Genomic DNA, 18411 nt, shown 5'->3' with positions numbered 1-18411 from the left:
AATGAAATACTAAAAAATATCCAAACATTTCTAAATATTTGAATGAATTACTGAAAGTAGATCCATATGACCCATCCGCCAGCTTCCACTTATATAGTGCCGAAACATATTGGCACGATTATTACTTTATCGCATGTATCTTATTGAAATTCACTGTAATTAAAATAATAAATAATACAAAATATTAATTTAATTAGATCTATATCATGTTTATAAAAATAAGCTACTGAATAAAATGAAGCACATGCTTGGGCGGAAGTGACATAAATCGGATGGATATCCGAGTGGCAGTGGAGTGCTTCATTCTTCCTTTTCTTCCGTGGCCGCCATCGAGTTAGGAGTGTGGTTCCTGGCGAGCCGTGAAAACTTATAATAATGGTGAGCACAGAGAATATTATTTCACTGCATTAAGCGCGTTTTCAATAAAGCTTTTCTGTTATATTGTTTTACATGCATACAATTCATCAGCTGTTGGTTTTTGGATAAAGTGTTAAACGTTAGCTTCTATGCTCGCACTAACGGCGGCTCGCGGGAGCCATTTTGATCTAGTGCAGCGTGTACACACGTGTAGTCGTGATTTGGTAGCTGACTCCGTTTAGAGGTTATTACCTCTAAATTCAAACACGCGTAGATATTAAATAAGTGCTATTCCTTTTAGAAGGAATAGCTAGGTCATTTTAGAACTTGTAATATAGTTTAACAATCTTGATCATATGTAAGACCGTATAATATAGTCGAAAATGTTAGCTTGCGTGTTGTGGCCTAGTCTTAGGTTTGAACGCAGATGTGAAAAGATCGTTCACTTTAAAATGCCTAACTTAATCGTTTATTCGTCCATATGATGGTAAAAAGAAAAAAACGTCATACAAGTTAGAACAACCTTATGATATGCAAATGACACAGTTGATTTTACACCCAATCATCACGTTAATTTACATCAGTTTACCCAATAGCTCTATACATGTTTTGCAACTTATAATTTTACCTTCAAGTTTTTATCTGGTACTCTTGCTATGATGGTGTAATTTGCGTCCTACTCTGTGTTCAGTGACAGTTGCCTGCTGTCTCATGCTGGCACAGAAGGTTGATGAAAACAAAGACTGAGCAAGATCCAATTTTATAAGTGCTGAACAAACGTAAATGGAAATACCTTAAGTTGTTCATACCTCTGTTTTTGTTTTAGGCTTGTGCCCGACCGTTAATCTCGGTCTACTCTGAGAAAGGGGAGACATCTGGCAAAAATGTGGTTCTGCCTGCAGTGTTCAGGGCTCCCATCCGCCCTGATGTTGTGAACTTTGTGCATACCAACATGCGCAAGAACAAGCGCCAGCCCTATGCTGTCAGTGCACTGGCCGGTGAGTGTTTTAAATACACAAAATTGAAATGCCAATTCAATGATGATATTCCACTTCAAGGTCCGTGTTTCTGACGACTGATTATGTTGGAAGATCTGATAGGCGTTTTTTTTTTTCTGTTTGATATTTTGCCACGGTATGACATGATCAATAATAACTCCAAATTGTGTGTCGTTTCAGGTCACCAGACTAGCGCTGAGTCCTGGGGCACAGGAAGAGCCGTGGCCCGTATCCCCCGCGTGCGTGGTGGTGGCACCCACCGCTCCGGACAGGGTGCTTTCGGAAATGTATCCTAAACTATCCCAACATTTACTTCAACAACTTGTCAAAACATGATTATAAGCAACCCTTGCTGTGATGGTGTAATTTGCGTCTTACTCTATGCACAGCGACAGTTGCCTGCTGTCTCATGCTGGCGTGGAAGGTTGACGAATATTAAGACTGAGCTGGTTCACTGATACGCATTTAAAAATCAAGTGTGAAATGTTGACCCTTGACTCCACTGTAGATGTGTCGTGGTGGCCGCATGTTTGCCCCCACAAAGACATGGCGCCGTTGGCACCGTAGGGTCAACGTTAACCAGAAACGTTATGCCATCTGCTCTGCCCTGGCTGCCTCTGCCCTGCCTGCCCTGGTCATGGCCAAAGGTGAGTGAACACATTGTGTCCAGAGCTTCATAATCCAAGTCTCCCTGATTTATTTTTTTTTTCTCTCACTGACATATTGCAAATGTTTCAGGTCACCGCATTGAGGAGATTCCTGAGGTCCCACTTGTTGTTGACGATAAAGTTGAAGGATACAAGAAGACTAAGGAGGCTGTGCTTCTGTTGAAGAAGCTTAAGGCATGGAACGACATCAAGAAGGTGAGCTACTGTCAAACTCTAGCTTAATGTTGTGCTTTACCATCATGAACTTTTTTTTGATGCATATTTCTGGTCTCTAGGTTTATGCCTCTCAGCGTATGCGCGCCGGTAAGGGTAAGATGAGGAACCGAAGGCGTATCCAGCGCAAGGGACCTTGCATCATCTACAACGAAGACAACGGTGTGACACGAGCTTTCAGGAACATTCCTGGTACGAGAGCTCGTATTTTGCAGTTGCTCCACGTCTAAACACTTTAAACATGATGATATCCACTTCTGGTCCGTGTTTATGAATCCTGTGATTTCAGTGGAAGTTCTGATCCTTGTCAGGCAAAATGTATGTTGATCCAGATGATTGCAAAATCATTAACCACAAGGTCTCTTTTTCTCAGGCATCACACTGCAGTCTGTGAGCAGACTGGACTTGTTGAAGCTTGCTCCAGGTGGACACATCGGACGCTTTTGCATTTGGACTGAGGGTGCATTCCGCAAACTGGATGACCTCTATGGCACTTGGCGCAAAGCCTCTTCCCTTAAAGTGGACTACAAGTGAGTTCCTTTACCCTTCTTTCTTGTCCTCGTATGGTTGTGCATGAAACAACAGTGATGAGCTTCAACTTTAGTCCGTGTTTTTGAACACAATGATATCATTAAAGTTCTGAGTGAAAAATAAGGAGGTCTAAAACCCCACTTGTTCATATGCACACCTAGATTTTAAAATGTGTAGATGTTGAGCATAAACTTTTGAACTCACGGTCTTGTCATGTTCCAGCTTGCCCATGCACAAAATGAACAATACAGATCTGCACAGAATCCTGAAGAGTGAGGAGGTCCAGAAGGCACTTCGTCCTGCTAAGTATGTTTTGGTTACTTTAATCAACTACATTGCCAACATATTGCAGTGATGAGATTCCTACTTCAGGTCCGTGTTTCTGACTAATGATTGTATAGGAAGTCCTGAGCCATCTTGATTTGTAAGGTTTTTTTTTTTTTTTTTTTTTTAGTTTACTTGACAAGTAGGGTAACAAGTTTCTTTACACAATTGCAGACACAAGATTAATCGCAGAGTACTGAAGAAGAACCCTCTGAAGAACCTGAGAGTGATGATTAAGCTGAACCCCTATGCCAAGACAGCCCGTCGCCGTGCTATCCTGGCACACAACCCTGACGTAAATACCCTCATGATCCACTAGTGTCAGTATAGTCTGATAAACATGCTAAGCAATTTCTAAATCTGTAAATTTGTTTGCAGATCAAAGCTAAGATGTTGAAACCCAAAAAGAAGAGGGTTGTGAAGAAGAACAAGGCCAAGAAGCCTGCAGCTGCTCCTGCTCCAGCTCAAGCTTAAACTTCATGAACAGTCTATGGATTTCACACATGATTTTCAAATAAAACAGCCGTTGAAAATTCTGATAAATCTGTTTTATTTTTTTAATCCACTGCAAACAATTTAAGCACTGCCACATTCAATCAGTTGTCATCTGTTAAATAAATCAAAAGTTTGTCTAAGTTATGACTGATTTTTCTCCCACTTTGAGTTAAAGGTTGCACGTTCACATTGAAATAAAACAGAATGCAAAACATTAAAATGAAATAATGTAACCACTTCAGGGGTAGCTGATAGTGCAGTCATAAACCTTGAAATTAAGAGATTAAAAAGTATAACATGATCACAGCAAGTTGACATTCAGGAGGTTTTTGCAGTGTAATTTCAGCCTTTGTTAACTTTTGCAATCAATATTAGTAAGAAAAAAAATATTTTTTTATATTGGTCTTATGGATGCTATCAGCATTTAACCAATATTTGGCAGAACAGATTTCAAACGACCTATTGGAGCCATAATGCAGTTATTTACAGGAGTATGCTCATTAATACTCAGGACAACATCTAAAAGAAGGAGTGTGTTTAAGAGGGCAGTAGGTTGCCGTTGGCCCCTGGACTGACTGTTAAGGTGGAACTGGGGATGTTGCAGGGGAAGAAACACATAATGGCTGGTGTAGAAAAAGATGGCTGCTCTCACATTCCCACGCTGTGAGTTGGAGTTGCTGGCTGGTTTAGCCCAATAGTGCTACATAACCATTCAGCAAAGTCAACCTCCTCTGCCTCGGAGTTCTTTATGAAGGAATGGACCTGGAAAAAAAATAATTATTTGACGTTAGATGCATGAGGTGCATTCATAGGAAAAATACAGAAATATTTAAATAAAATGATTGTTCCTACCATCAGTTGCTTGAGATCTGCTCTTTCTGCTGGATTTTTGATTAAACTGCACAAAACAGAAAATAAAACAGTGAGCGACAGAATAAAAAATGTTAATATTGGTCTGTCTAGTATAGAGACCCTAAGAGGACATGGGTAAGATTCAAATGATCTCCATTCTCTTGGAAAACTTGCGTTCCCCAGAGAACCCCAAACTAGTTTTAGTTCAACCACTAGATGGAGCAGCAAGCACCACTGTAGAAGAATTTTTGCGTTTAGAAGATGATTTTATCCAAAGCAGCTTTCACTGCACTCTGCATTTTTATCAGTATGCCAGTTGCCTGGGAATCAAACCCATGACCTTGGCATAACATGCACCATGCTCTCCTAGGTGAGCTACAGTGCAATTTTGCTTACCATTTGTTAACAAAGTCTTGAAATTCTGCACCAAAGATACTTGGTAGCTTGGGAGGTGGCTGAAAAAAGAGAAACAGCTCCATTAAGGCTAAGTGAAGCAGCCAATAAATCCTCACTTTAATGAATTCACTGCCATAAAACTGTTTAGTGATCCTTTAAGCACCACTGAAAGCTTACTTCATTGACAATATAGTCAAGCAGCTCAAATATAGCCATGGGAGGTCTGCTGTCTGGACCGTATGCTACAAAGACAAAAAGATAAAAAATAAAATCACTTTATTATGTATTATATTCTCAGAAACACCTCTAACATAAGTTACAGGATAACAGACACTCACAGCTGCCGGGTCGACCAGGAGGCCTGGGTTTAGGGGAGGCGTCGCTGGCCGAGGGGTCCCCCTCAAGGGGCTGCCCAAAGATTTGCTCCAGCTCTTTGGCGTCAGGTGGTGGGATAGGGAAGCGTCCAATAGCCATCTCCACCAGAGAGAGACCCATGCTCCATATGTCAGACTGGACAGAGTAGTGAGTCCCTTGAAGGCGTTCGGGCTACAGATGGACATAGAGACAAAAGGAGAAGGATCATAGAGAGAGGAAATGAACATTATCATAAAGGAAGCGATGTGATAAAAAGCAGGAGCCTGAACAAACAAATGACTGTACTGAGATACTCCAAATCAAACATCCAAGGAATAATGTCCTGGCTGAAGAATTAAATTGTGCTCATTGATGTGAGACTGCAACTTATACAATATAAAGTTATGCACAGATTACATTACACCAAAGCTAATCTGAATAGTAGGGCTGCACGATTATGACAAAAACCATAACTGTCTAAAACCTATTAAAATTGTAATTGCGATTATTAATTACGATGATCACAATTTACATTAAATGAAGTTTATACCATGGTGTGATGCAACTGCATGCCATATTTTTATATGAAAATAAGCTGAAAACACTAACTGAAAAACATTGTGCTTTTCTATAGTACTATTTCTGTAGTGTAGAAATAGTTCTGTAGTGTATAGACTCAAATGTCAACTGAACATCGGATTGGTTTCTTTAAATATGAATGGTATTAGAATGTTATGATAAAATTAAAATTAAAATAATGGGAAAAACCCTTAAGATAACAGAAAGGAAAAAATAAGTGGACTTTGAAGGATTAAGTATTGTGGCATCCATAATTGTAATTGCGATTAGAAATTCGATTAATTGTGCACCCCTACTGAATAGGTTGTACCCCTCTATCTCTCATTTGTGTGATATATGTAAAAGTCCTGACAGGACATACAGTCATATATTCTGGTCCCGTCCGAATTTTGGAAAGTATTTTTATGCTTTATTCCCGTGCTTTTGAAAATTACATTAATATTGACATGGATTTAGAGCTATTGCGATGTTCAGACCAGGCTCTAATTTGGCCTCAATCTCAACAAGTCCCTCTCATGTTTGGCATGGTGCTGGCCAAAAGAGTGATTTTGATAAATTGAAGATGTTTGACAAAATCTGGGGCCCCTTTCTCAGGTCTATATTTTAAGGATGTCCTTGCTATGTTGTTAATGTGTTACACGTGTCATTCGATCTTGTTTTTCCTGTCCTTTCTTTTTTTTTACTTTTTACTTTTTACTTTTCCTTCTGTTGGTGAGGGTTCTTCTGATGGTGATGTGTGATTAGAGTACGTGTTCATGAATATTTGTTTTTGTTTTTTTTTTGGGTTGGGGGGAGGGGAGGAGTGTCATATGGGGTACCTATATTGGTTATAAATTACATATGTTTTAAAATATATACACTGATAATGATCAACCAGAACATTAAAACCACCTGCCTAATATTTTGTCTTGTGATATCTTTGAAACCAAGACAAACCAAGATCCTTTACATTCTGAACGTTCCAAGGTGAGGCCTCCGTAGATTGTATTTGTTGATCCAGCACATCCCACAGATGTGAAGGTCAACATATTGTCAAGTTCCTCAAGCCATCCCTAAACATTTTTTGTAGTATGGCAGGGTGTATTGGGCACCAGTTTACCTGTGGTTATCCTTCCTTGCACCACTATTGGTACCACTATTCACTGCACACCAGGAACACCCCACAAGACTTGGCGTTTTGGAAATGCTCTGACCCAACTGTCTAGCCATGACTATTTGGCCCTTTCCACACATGAAATTCAAGAACTAACCATTCACTTGCTGCCTGATATATCCCACCCCTTGATCGGCACCATTGTAATGATAAAATAAATATTTGTTCTCCAATAAACGTAAAATAAAAGAATATGTATAAAATATCTCTGAAGCATATTACCATTCATATTTAAATATCCTTTTTAATACACAAGGGTGGCTAGGAACATGAAACGGACTTAATGTTTCACAGACACATAAATATGAGCTAACACAAAGGCTAAATTCCCATGATCATTCATCAGAATGAATAAAACCAAAGGATCACAGTTGGAAAATTGCTGAAATTAGTTAAGCTTTAGTCAGAAAGCCAAAAAATTAAAATAATTAAAAAAATCACCTACTCCACCACAAGCAGCTTGGGAGCATCTCAAGAAAAAATATTCTGCTCTCATTCAAAAACAAACTCCAGATTATTCAGTTGCCAGACACTACTGGAACTCCACACAGGTGCAAACAGATAAAATTAAAAATAGCTTTTTGGCACACACGAGAAGAGATTCAAAGGTATAAAAAAAAAAAACTGGCCCAAAAAAATTGGCCCTACGGAGGTATCCAATGGTGGCTGAAGGCTTTTCAGTGCACAAAGCTATTTATTTAAGTTCAACTCTAATCTGACTCCATTTTATTATTTTATTAGAATCGCCCTGATCTTCTTGCAAGATTTCCTTAAGAATTGTAATTTGCATTGATCAAGTAGAGTTATCACCTTTTGGAACAGAAGGTACTTTGCATGAAAGACACTGGGAAATGGCACACCCTCTACAGTGAGCAAAATATCTCTTAACTCTAAAGATCTGTATTACCTTTTAGTCTACTTCTTGTAAAATTGAGACCATTGTACCAGTCACCCTGAGACAATTCAAACGATACCAAACAGGATAGGAAGGAAGTGGATAGGTGAGAAGGGACTTTTCTCACGTCTTCTCTGAGTGGGATGTTGAGATGAATGTCTGTATATTAATGCACTTGGTGTGTATTGTCTATATCTCAGAAGATCTTCCAGTCTTACTGTTTAATCAAAGTGTCTGGGTGTATCTCAGGTGATCAACATGTCTGAGGAGTTTGATCAAGAATTAAATGTGATGTTCGTAAGAAGATTCTATTGTATTGGTATTTTTGATGCAAATAAACTTACAGACATGTAGGACCTGGTGCCCACAAACGAATTGGCCATGGAGTCAATGAGCTGTCCACTCACACCAAAGTCACACAGCTTGATCTCACCACGCGAGTTCACCAGTATGTTAGATGGCTTGACATCTGAAAGACAACGATAAGGTCTTCCCTTCAGTAAATACAGTGTCAACAGAAAAAGTAGATGAACAGATATCAGTTAGAGATAACACAACACCAGTCACCTCTGTGCATTATCTTGTGTTTCTCCCTCAGGTAGGACAGGCCTTTTATCACCTGCATAAATGGAAAGGAAACAGGTCCAGTAACATTAAGCACTTTGCTTTAGCTTTGCTTTCTGGAAACAGTCCAAAAGAGACTATTGGGGATATTTTTGAGAAAGGTTGCAGAGATACCAACCGCAATGCTAACTTTGCCCAGTATTTGTTCTGGGATCTTGCCTGCTTTCTTCAGGCACTGGTCCAGCGAGCCGCCATCCTACAGTAAAAGATTTTGGTAACATTTTACTTAAACCCTTTATGTATAATGCATTATAAAGGATTCTTAAATGGTATAATGCATTATAATTATTCACAATGTGTGTTACATTATATCTTATAATACATTATACTACATTATATCTTGTCGGAAATAATTATAACCAAATTTTAAATGCATGGTGTAACAATTAATTCATAAGTGATATAATGTATAACCTGTAGTTACAATTATTCATGAGATTGTACAGTGGATTATAAGGTGTATTACAAAACATAATTAATGCATTAAAACTACTTTTATACTACATTATACATAAAGGCTTGAAGTAAAGTGTTACCAAGATTTTTAATGGATTTTCTTTTTATTCGACAATACTTATAAAGCACCTATAAAAGCAAAGGTAGTGTTTTAAGGAAACTGAAAGAATGCTGGAATGATAAAATTAAATGTATGTATATATATATATATATATATATATATATATATATATATATATATATTGAAAGTTTCTTGTGCTCACCAAGGAAGAAAAATACAGGAAAAAAAACAGGAAAAAATACAGTAAAAACAATGATATTGTAATTTGTTTGTACAGGTTTCTATTTAAATAAAATGTAAAACATATTTCTCATATTATTATCAAAGTTTAAAACAGTTATGCTGCTTAATATTTTTGAGGAAAAATCTTTTTTTTCAGGATTCTTTGATTAATAAAAAAGTTCAAGAGAACAGCATTTAATTGAAATAGTGATCTAAATATTATAAATGTCTTTGTTGACTCTTTCGATCAATTTAATGAATCCTTGCTGATTAAAAGTATTAATTTCTTTTTTTTTAATCTTACTGACTTCAAAGTATCCAACAGATTAAATATATATATATATATATATATATATATATATATATATATATATAATATATATTTATACTGTTATACAAAGAGAGAGAGATATTCCCATATTCCTCTGTATTATATTGGACACTGAGAGCAGACAGTACCATGTTCTCCATACAGATACTGATCTCTCCATCACTGTAGAAAGCTCCGTAGAAGCCCACTATGTAGGGGGAGTTACACTCATGCAGCACCTGCAGCTCTCTGATGATCTGATTCCTTATTGCTGGCTTGATCTCAAGGTGGATCAACTGCATGAAGAGAAGAAAAAGAGGACTATATTACAAGAAAAAAGGTTGAAATCTATAACTTTTAATAAAAATCAACCACTGAAATCGAAGAATATTTTGCATATTTTTTCTTTATATCAATGTTTTACAATCATGCTGCTGTTTACAATGTTGTGATTTTGTCTTTGTAAGTGCAGGGCAAAAGCCTAATTAACTGCTCTCAGTACCAGGCAGAGCTTCTCTCTGTAATTGCCAGGGTGTTTGCATTTTATAGTTAGCTTGACAAGTAGTTGCTTCTCTGCATGCGTACTGTCAATTCTTTGTTTCATGTATGCGGTAAATGAGCTGTTTGGAGTTTGTCTGCTGACTGCACTTCAGCTTTTTTTCTTCCTTGGGCGGTCTCATATTAAGGATGATTTGTTTCATCATTCTAGGTAGGAGACTAGTGGTAATTTGGCTTAAAAGTAGATTTGTTCCTTGCACAAGTTTTTTAAGGAAAAGTGTAATTTAACTCTCAAGGAAGAACTATTGAATCAAATGCAATTAGCTTCACTACATGCATTACATGTGCAATAAATATTACAGTATCCATTCTGCATGCTAATAACAAAATGTCATGCATTATTACTGTATGTCTAATTTTGTCCAATCTATAAAAAGACATGATGACATGAATAGCTGATGCCTTCAAGAGATATCGGAAAGGCAGCACTGGCTCAGCTCTAAAACGGCTTCCGATCGATTCAAGGCTGGTAATGACAATCGCTGGACTTAAGTGACACCCTCCCTGGTTGTAGCAGTTTTCTTTATCATAACATACCTTCCTGGCCATGATGAAGCCTGAGGGTCTGTGTAAGACCTTGAAGACCACTCCTCCATTGCCTGCACCCAACTCACAGATCTTCTCAAAGTCATCATCTTTTAACTCTCCGACTTTCTGCTTCTGGGTGAGGAAAGCCTCCAGTCGTTTCTTCTGCTGCTCATCTAGCTCCAGTTCTTCCAGTTTCTTCTGCAGAGCTTCCAGATTTGTTCTAACAGACAGAAAAAATTAATTTAATTTGTGATGGAACTGGTTCAATCTACACCTCAACGCAGCCATGAGGGTCTACAGAGCTCCTCTCTTTACCCAAAGCAATTGCTTCAAATATTAATAATCAGTTAAGCAATTTTGTTAAAATTTAATTATAATTATGCTAAATTATTTAATAAGGTTTTTTATTAGAGTTTCTCTTTTTTATTCATTACAGTAGCAGGACAGTTGTATTAGACTGACATTTTTTTACTTTTTACTTTTTTTACAAATTAAATTTTAAATCAGTAAATGAAATCATGCATATCACAGAGTGTGTATTTAAAGGGATAGTTCATCCAAAAATGAAAAATCACCCTCATGTCGTTCCAATCCTTTTTGAGTTTCTTTCTTATTTGAACATTAAAGAAGATATTTTGAAGAATGCTGATAATCAAACAGTTGATGGTTCCCAATGACTTCCATTGTATTTCTGTATTTTTGCGTATGCCTGTTGAAATGCCTGTTTCGTTCTTCAAAATATCTCCTGTTCAACATAAGAAGGAAACTCATACAGGTTTGGAACGACCTGAGAGTGAGTAAATGATGACAGAATTTAGCATTTTTGGGTGAACTATTCCTTTAAGTCGTTGTTTGTACTGTATGCATTACTTTTTTGATGCATTTTTTTGGTATATACATGAATAGGACAAAATTGCTTAATGTCACTGACAATGTCATTTTTCAAACTTCAGTCCTGTGTTGTTATTGTTAACTAAGTCTTAAGATTTCGGGGGAAAAAATTGTTAATTAAAAAGCTGAAATAAAATTAAACAAAAGTATTAAATAACTTAAAATAATGTAAATGTTGCCCTGAACTAAAATAAAATAAGCTGAGGTGGAAGTACTAAAATGACCAACACTAAAATTATATAAAAATAAATAACAAAAGTACATACAATTACTAAAACTAAAACTAAAACTTCTTTTTACAATAGTATATAAATAATACTAAAATAACACTGCTACAGTCTTGGACTTGCTTTAGATATTACACAACACTGTGTGTTGATGGTGCAGTGGATAAGACACATGCCTTTGGTGTGAGAGACCCGGGTTCGAATCCACTGTGAGACACTAATGTGTCCCTGAGCAAGACACTTAACCCCTGTTTGCTAGGTGTGCAACCTCTGACATAGCAATTGTAAGTCATTTTGGATAAAATCGTCAACTAAATGAATAATGTAATGTCTACAACAGTAATTCCTCTCGTGATTGGTAATAAGCCAAAGCTCTTGCATGCTGAAACATATTCCCATCCTTAAGGCAGAAAACGTAAAAATATTGAATAGATTATTGTACAATCTGTGCGTGGAAATGTATGTGATGAGAAGACTTTATAACATCTTCTTCCTAAAGCTCTGGCTGAGGAAACAGCGAGTTCCTCTAAGCATGCGAACCTTTCCCTTGGCCCTGTTGTCATGGTGATGTATTTCCTTAGCTTCCTTTAACTTCCATGACCCTCCGCTCTCCATCCTCTCTGCATCTCCTCCAACAGCACTTCTTGTTGTTCGTCACTGTTGCATAACTGCTTTTACCAGGTGCAATCATGATTAAATCTTGTGCTCAAATGAACCAATTAAAAGTCTTATGATTCAGATATTGATACTAATTAGGAATTATGTTAACATAATCTTAGGTTTCCTGCAGCTTGCAATCCAGCTTTGGCTGCCACACGTTGCAAACATCTGTAATGTGGGTGTATCTCATGCTGTATCACCAAATGAGTGTTTCAGGACCATTGGACACCATGAGCCTCAAGGGCTTTTAAGCACTGAGCCAATTCAGATGTAAAACATGTTGTTCTGCTCTTGAACAATGTTTCGGTCCACAACAAGTGACACTCACACATAAATTTACATCAAAGCTTGCTGATCAGTCTGCAAAATATCGCAACACTTAAGCTCCAGGACAGACGGCACGACTCAGGTGGATGAGAACAGCACAAGTGCTCCAGGATGTCTTTGTCTCATCTATATGCAGAATGAGGCGAAGTGTTTTCATTTTTGACAGCAAGGCCAGATATAACCATGGTTACGAGGCTGCTGTGTGGGTGTACGTGGGTGGCGTGGACACGCTGCGGTGGAGACGTGATAATGGTGAAGGACGCAGAAGATGCCAGAGTGGAGAAAAATACTTTCACAAGTTAACTCAAACCTTGTGTTTGCATGTAGGAGGCCTTATTCAGAACAGTTTCAGTCCAAGTGAAGAGCAACAGAAGATGTTTTATGTTGGCCTGATCAGACCAATATCAAAATTTTAATCGACTTGCCACAAATATAAATATATATATATATATATATATGTTAAATGAATAACATAAATACATTTTTTATTTATTTAGCAGTATTATCGGAATTTTTTATTTATTTAATATATTATAAAGAAAATTTTAAAAAATGACAACAGTATGATATAATGCAAAATTTGTTTTTAAAATGCAATGCTGCATTTATTTAAACAAAAAGACACACATTGTGAAATAATACTACCATTGAAACTGAATTGGTTTTCTATTTTTATATATTTTGTATTATAATTAATTATTTTGATGGCAAAGCTGAATTTTCAGCAGTCATTACTCTAGTCTTCAGTGTCACATGATCCTTCAAAAAACAACAACAAATACATCACACATAAAAATGGCAAAAGTTACGTTTGCAAGGTAAGAATATGGTTGTTTTTCCCACATTTTTCCCACATAACAAACTGCTATGTTTTCCTCCCAAAAATGTGTTTTCACTTTAATTGTTCTGGATTCTGAGTTTTAAAATTAAAATTCATCTTAAAAAAGAGCATCAAATAAAATCAATTCATAACATTTTACAAATAAACTGAAAATGTAATTATTAATTTAAAAAATATTTACAAAATATATTTACAGAGCATAATACAAAGTGGAACGGTTCATAGCAAAGGTGTTTTTTGCAACAGTATTAATGTAGTGACAACCCAGCATGCTATGCTGCAACAACTTGTATGAAAGTAATAAATAATTCAATACTACTACATAGTATTTAATTATTTAGTCTAACCTTTGATACACCATTTTGTATACATAAAAAAAGGCAGATTCTTTCTGAGGAAAGATACAAAAAGTGCATAAAAGAGAAGAGTAAAACTGCTCACAGTACTTGGAAGAATCATAACTTATCTTCCTTTTTCTCTTTTGAGTTTTTGAAGAGGTGTGTGGATACAGTATGCTCAAACACAGGAAATAAGTGGTCAACTTCACATGTCATGCAATGGAATGTGGATGTAAACACTAGGGAGAGCTCCGGGACCAGCTGAGGTTAGACAGAAGCAAATCGTTTCTCTGTGGGGAGGAGCACAAAACCAGAGATTGTTCTATTAGTCCATTTTTAACTACGCTCCATAAATCACTCCTGTGGATACATCTGTGCTGTCATCCAGATCTCAGACATAACCATCATAAAGGAAGAGAATTAGGGAACAGGTATAGGGAGTGTCTGGGAATTATCAAGCTCTTCTTGATGCACTATCACAGCATTCATATACTCAGCAGCGCTCTTAAGTCAAATGAAGAGCAGCAGATGGTGCCATGGTGTAACACTGTAACACTGTGTGGTTTCCTACTGATAATCTTGAAAAGACACAATGCCGCATTGAGCTTGTGGGAATGGGAAACAATAGCAGCAGAGGCACCGCTGCCAATGAAGAGAGATGAAACAATGTTGGCAGGGTACAAAATTAGCACTGGCAAGTGCCAAATGCAAAGGAAACTGGCTTTGGTAAGAAAATAAAACAAGGTTACCAGTCATTTGGACAGCAACCTTTTTAAGAACACAACTATATCACCAGAACTAAAGTCTGACACTTGAGTGAATCAAATGAAAATGTGTAAGTGTCCACAAAAATATTAAGCAGCACAACTGTTTCAACATCGATAATAATAGGAAACCAAGAGCGTCAAATCAACATATTAGAATGATTTTTGAAGGATCTCATATGCTAGCGATGGGTAGGATTAGGGTTGTGGGGTAGATGCATATCATATGTACATGAAAACTGCGTATCATATACATGCCAACAAATTTCATATCATATGCATGTGAAAACTGCGTATTATATGCACGCCAAAGTCCATTTTTGGATGATTAACTGTGATTAACTGCATCCATAATAAAAGTTTTTGTTTACATAATATATGTGTGTGCAGTCACAGTGTGTATATTTATTATGTACATATACGTCACACTCATGCATATATTTAAGAAAAATATGTTACGTTTATATATTAAATATATTTATATATAATTTATATGAATATAAATATAAACACGTAAATACAAGTAAATATTTTCTAAATATATGCTGTATGTGTGTCTTTATATATACAGAATAAATATATACATTACACACACATATATTATTTAAACAAAAACTTTTATTTCAGATGCAATTAATCGCGATTATCATTTGACTGCACTAATCAATACCACAAGTTTTTGTTTTTATATGGCGTACTATTTATACGCATTTTCTTGAGACCGGGCTCCAGTGAAAAATATCATTCTGTTTATTATAAGCGCATGCTGCAGTTTTGTCTTCAGCCACTTTAAATGCTCGAGCTCTTGAAGTCAGGATGAATTCTTCAATATTTTCGTCAATATTTTTATCATTTTTATCATTTATCATTCTCAAAGTGATTTCAACCATATTGTTCCTCTTTGCTGTTATCATTATAGTTATGGTGTACAGTGGAATTAAATATTTTTCAAGAATCTGAATTATTTTAAAACTTTAAGGCACCAAAATGAAAATATGAATGAAAAATAATTATCTGGTATTAAAAAATGTTTAGTTTCATTGCTGTTAATATATTTTTGGCTTCTTAACTTACTCTCCACTGGAGGCAGATACTGTTGCTGTTTTATTCCTAATTTACAAACTGTAAATGCATGAAAGAGTTGATACATATGAAGTGCTTCACAAGCGACAAGCAAGAACCTAGAAAATAATATTAATTGCATTCTTTGTGATAGGCTTGCCACGACAGATTTAAAGCAGAGGCTTCTGGGAAAAAAAAAAGTGTTGTCACAGTATTTAACATTCCACTGAGCCTCTCTCTATTACACTGACTTCCACAGGACTGAATCACCGCTGCACACACACACACACACACATTCCAAAGCAAGCTCGCCACAGCCTGTCCTGCTCTCCAGGAAGGAATGTAATTCTGCTTTACTGTCATTCTCCCAAACGCCTCTTCTATCGCACTATAGCACAGCTAATACTCATTTATGTACAAGTAATAGCCAGTTTCTATATACAAGGCTGCAACTTTATCTTAAATAATTAATAGTCTCTTAATGCCAAGGGGGGAAAAGTCTCTAAGCTCTCAAATGAGCTCGATGCAACAAGAGGCAATGACATGCACCACTGGCTCAGGCTGTGAGGACTGTCACTGCCTTGTCTTCAAGAGGAGAAGAGTCACAGGCCTGCCAAATGAAGGTAGCACAGACAGAGGTGGTCCTTTGTCACCATATCTATCTGCGGCGATGTAAAGCTGACAAACAAATCGATAGATCGCCATCACTTGCATCTATATGTGGAGGTCAGTTAAAATCCTCAATAAATCACATACTGAGGTAAACTGGTTGATAATACTTGGGCTCTGAGAATGAGATCACATTTATTTACTCTTCTATTTTACTTTAGGGTCAACAAAATACTTGATTTTTGGCCTTTACAAATTATAAACACAAAGATAACTATAGATGCTTTATCTCTCCCGTTTTGCTCCTATAGTACTACATTTTGGGCCCAATTTATGTCTGGACAACATAATACAGAGAAGAGCAGTGTTGTGCTGGCAGCTCTGTCCAAATGTGATAAGCTATTCTCATTGATCTGAGTTGCAGGCGATGCAGCTCTTTTATGTGCACCTGATAGATGCTAAACAACAACATATGGGTTATTGGGTTTTTCCACAAACAGCATGCAATTTGTTTTCATCATAAAATGACTTAAATAATTCAGACCAACTCTTGCGGTGTTAATATAGATAGGTTTCAGATATAGATGTTTCACAGCCCAAAAAAACAATAACTTGTATATATTGGAGGAAAAATAAGTTACTTATACTCACCAAGGATGAATTTAATCATTTAGAAAATACAGTAAACACTGTAAAATATTGTTAAGATTTAAAATATCCATTTTCTATTTTTTTTACATTATATATAAAATACATTTAGTTTCCTCCTGTGATGATGATTCTAATATGCTGATTTTGTGCTCATTTCTTGTTAGAAATAAAGTGCTTTGACACACACACACACACACTTTTTAAAGTCTTGAACTGTAAAACCTTATTCTCAAACCTGTAACAAATCTCATAACCATATTCCGACATATATTACAATATTTTTAGAGGGCACAATGCAATTTAATAACACTCAAAGAGATTACCCGATAGAATGTTTAAAATCTCACAGCTGTTTACTTTAAGTTTCACTTTATCAAACTTAAGGTTTTTTCATTTCGCAAAAATGACCCATATTTGGTGTTATGCAAGTCAACTAGTAATAATCACGTTACAATTCATTGGTGGTCTTTATAAATCTGTTGACGTCTTACAACCAACACTCCCTCAAAAAGATCCATACTACTACCAATTTAATGGCCAATACAAGCTGATTTAGCAATGCTAAATCTATTAAGCAGCCCGGCCGTCAGAGTCAAATCATATTTTTAATGTGGCAAACAATCTATGAATGAAGCAACTCTGGTTTGAAGTCGTCTAATAGCTTGTTCGACACGAAACGACACCGTAAGACTCGAGCACACTCACTCTGTGGCCCCGGTTCCGTTTATAGCGTTCCCATCTGGAATCGGGTTCAGCTGGATCGGCTCTGGCTTCCTCCTTTTTTGCATGATGAATCCTTAATAGCTGGCTTCTCGGCAGGAAAATTATAAATTCAAACAGGAGCAATCTGATCCGCAGACTACACCAACTCACTCGCCGACAGAGCAGTGATGCATAAGCTACAGGATGAATAGCCTATCACACCCTACCAATCGCCGTTTGCTTTACAATAAATAAATAAATAAAGACAGAATGCAGTCAACGACAACCCAGCATGGTCTTCTGACAGGTAGTGTGGAGGTTGTTTCGAAGAATAAATTATTCAGGGGGAAACTGGGTATTTTTAAAGGTGGACGATAATAGAGGTTGGGTACAGAGATTGTCTCTTTACGTCATGAAAATATTTACATCTGTCTTCCGGACAGCATGACCGCGTGTGGGCAACGACCCCATCTGCTGGTGAAAATGCGTTGTTACTGCGTTTATGTATTAGAATAAATAACTTATTGATATTAGATTGCACGTTACAGACCCAGACCCCCAATATAAAAAGCTAGTTCGTAAAGTTATGTCCTTGGTAACACTTAAATTCTTTCATTAAAACGGGTTTATGAATATTCTTCAAAGAGTTTTCTTTATTTTCATGACTATGAAAATTGTAGAGTCACACTGAAGGCATCAAGGGCTATTTGACCAAGAAGGAGAGTGATGGGGTGCTGCGCCAGATGACCTGGCCTCCACAGTCAC

The 18411-nt window shown here is 36.7% G+C and overlaps 2 protein-coding genes and 6 non-coding genes across 8 annotated transcripts; 7 read left to right on the top strand and 1 right to left on the bottom strand.

Annotated features, from left to right (window-relative positions):
* Positions 1 to 244: 244 nt before the first annotated feature.
* rpl4 (ribosomal protein L4) lies at positions 245 to 3634 on the top strand. Its single transcript, XM_026287462.1, has 10 exons — positions 245 to 378; positions 1184 to 1355; positions 1536 to 1642; positions 1864 to 2002; positions 2094 to 2218; positions 2299 to 2428; positions 2610 to 2766; positions 2990 to 3073; positions 3266 to 3386; positions 3470 to 3634. The coding sequence occupies exons 1-10, from the start codon at positions 376 to 378 to the stop codon at positions 3563 to 3565; spliced, it is 1134 nt and encodes a 377-aa protein (XP_026143247.1). The 5' UTR covers positions 245 to 375; the 3' UTR covers positions 3566 to 3634.
* LOC113118848 (small nucleolar RNA SNORD16) lies at positions 1010 to 1107 on the top strand. The gene has a single exon (XR_003294399.1). It is a non-coding gene; the product is annotated as a small nucleolar RNA SNORD16 (small nucleolar RNA).
* On the top strand, positions 1390 to 1458 carry LOC113118845 (small nucleolar RNA SNORD18). Its single transcript, XR_003294396.1, has one exon. It is a non-coding gene; the product is annotated as a small nucleolar RNA SNORD18 (small nucleolar RNA).
* LOC113118849 (small nucleolar RNA SNORD16) lies at positions 1706 to 1803 on the top strand. The gene has a single exon (XR_003294400.1). It is a non-coding gene; the product is annotated as a small nucleolar RNA SNORD16 (small nucleolar RNA).
* Positions 2473 to 2541, top strand: LOC113118844 (small nucleolar RNA SNORD18). Its single transcript, XR_003294395.1, has one exon. It is a non-coding gene; the product is annotated as a small nucleolar RNA SNORD18 (small nucleolar RNA).
* LOC113118847 (small nucleolar RNA SNORD18) lies at positions 2816 to 2883 on the top strand. Its single transcript, XR_003294398.1, has one exon. It is a non-coding gene; the product is annotated as a small nucleolar RNA SNORD18 (small nucleolar RNA).
* On the top strand, positions 3114 to 3182 carry LOC113118846 (small nucleolar RNA SNORD18). Its single transcript, XR_003294397.1, has one exon. It is a non-coding gene; the product is annotated as a small nucleolar RNA SNORD18 (small nucleolar RNA).
* A 341-nt stretch (positions 3635 to 3975) lies between the features above and the next one.
* Positions 3976 to 18062, bottom strand: map2k1 (mitogen-activated protein kinase kinase 1). Its single transcript, XM_026287461.1, has 11 exons — positions 17650 to 18062; positions 10584 to 10794; positions 9638 to 9784; positions 8558 to 8635; positions 8383 to 8434; positions 8160 to 8284; positions 5173 to 5380; positions 5012 to 5076; positions 4835 to 4893; positions 4439 to 4484; positions 3976 to 4348 (listed from the first exon to the last, which is right to left on the bottom strand). The coding sequence occupies exons 1-11, from the start codon at positions 17730 to 17732 to the stop codon at positions 4235 to 4237; spliced, it is 1188 nt and encodes a 395-aa protein (XP_026143246.1). The 5' UTR covers positions 17733 to 18062; the 3' UTR covers positions 3976 to 4234.
* Between the last annotated feature and the right edge of the window lie 349 nt (positions 18063 to 18411).

Source organism: Carassius auratus, chromosome 18 (assembly GCF_003368295.1).
Source record: "Carassius auratus strain Wakin chromosome 18, ASM336829v1, whole genome shotgun sequence".
Taxonomy (NCBI): domain Eukaryota; kingdom Metazoa; phylum Chordata; class Actinopteri; order Cypriniformes; family Cyprinidae; genus Carassius; species Carassius auratus.
The sequence above is the reverse complement of the archived record's forward strand: the minus strand, read 5'-3'. Positions and strand labels throughout refer to the sequence as shown.

Excerpts from the sequence above, each read along its gene's own strand:
- map2k1 (XM_026287461.1), bottom strand. The coding sequence starts at position 17,732 with ATGCAAAAAAGGAGGAAGCCAGAGCCGATCCAGCTGAACCCGATTCCA. Across the intron at positions 8,285-8,382 it reads ACACAAGATAATGCACAGAG|ATGTCAAGCCATCTAACATA; the intron begins GTGACTGGTGTT and ends GTTGTCTTTCAG. Across the intron at positions 5,381-8,159 it reads GCACCAGGTCCTACATGTCT|CCCGAACGCCTTCAAGGGAC; the intron begins GTAAGTTTATTT and ends GTCCATCTGTAG.
- rpl4 (XM_026287462.1), top strand. Across the intron at positions 2,003-2,093 it reads TGCCCTGGTCATGGCCAAAG|GTCACCGCATTGAGGAGATT; the intron begins GTGAGTGAACAC and ends CAAATGTTTCAG. Across the intron at positions 3,387-3,469 it reads TCCTGGCACACAACCCTGAC|ATCAAAGCTAAGATGTTGAA; the intron begins GTAAATACCCTC and ends ATTTGTTTGCAG.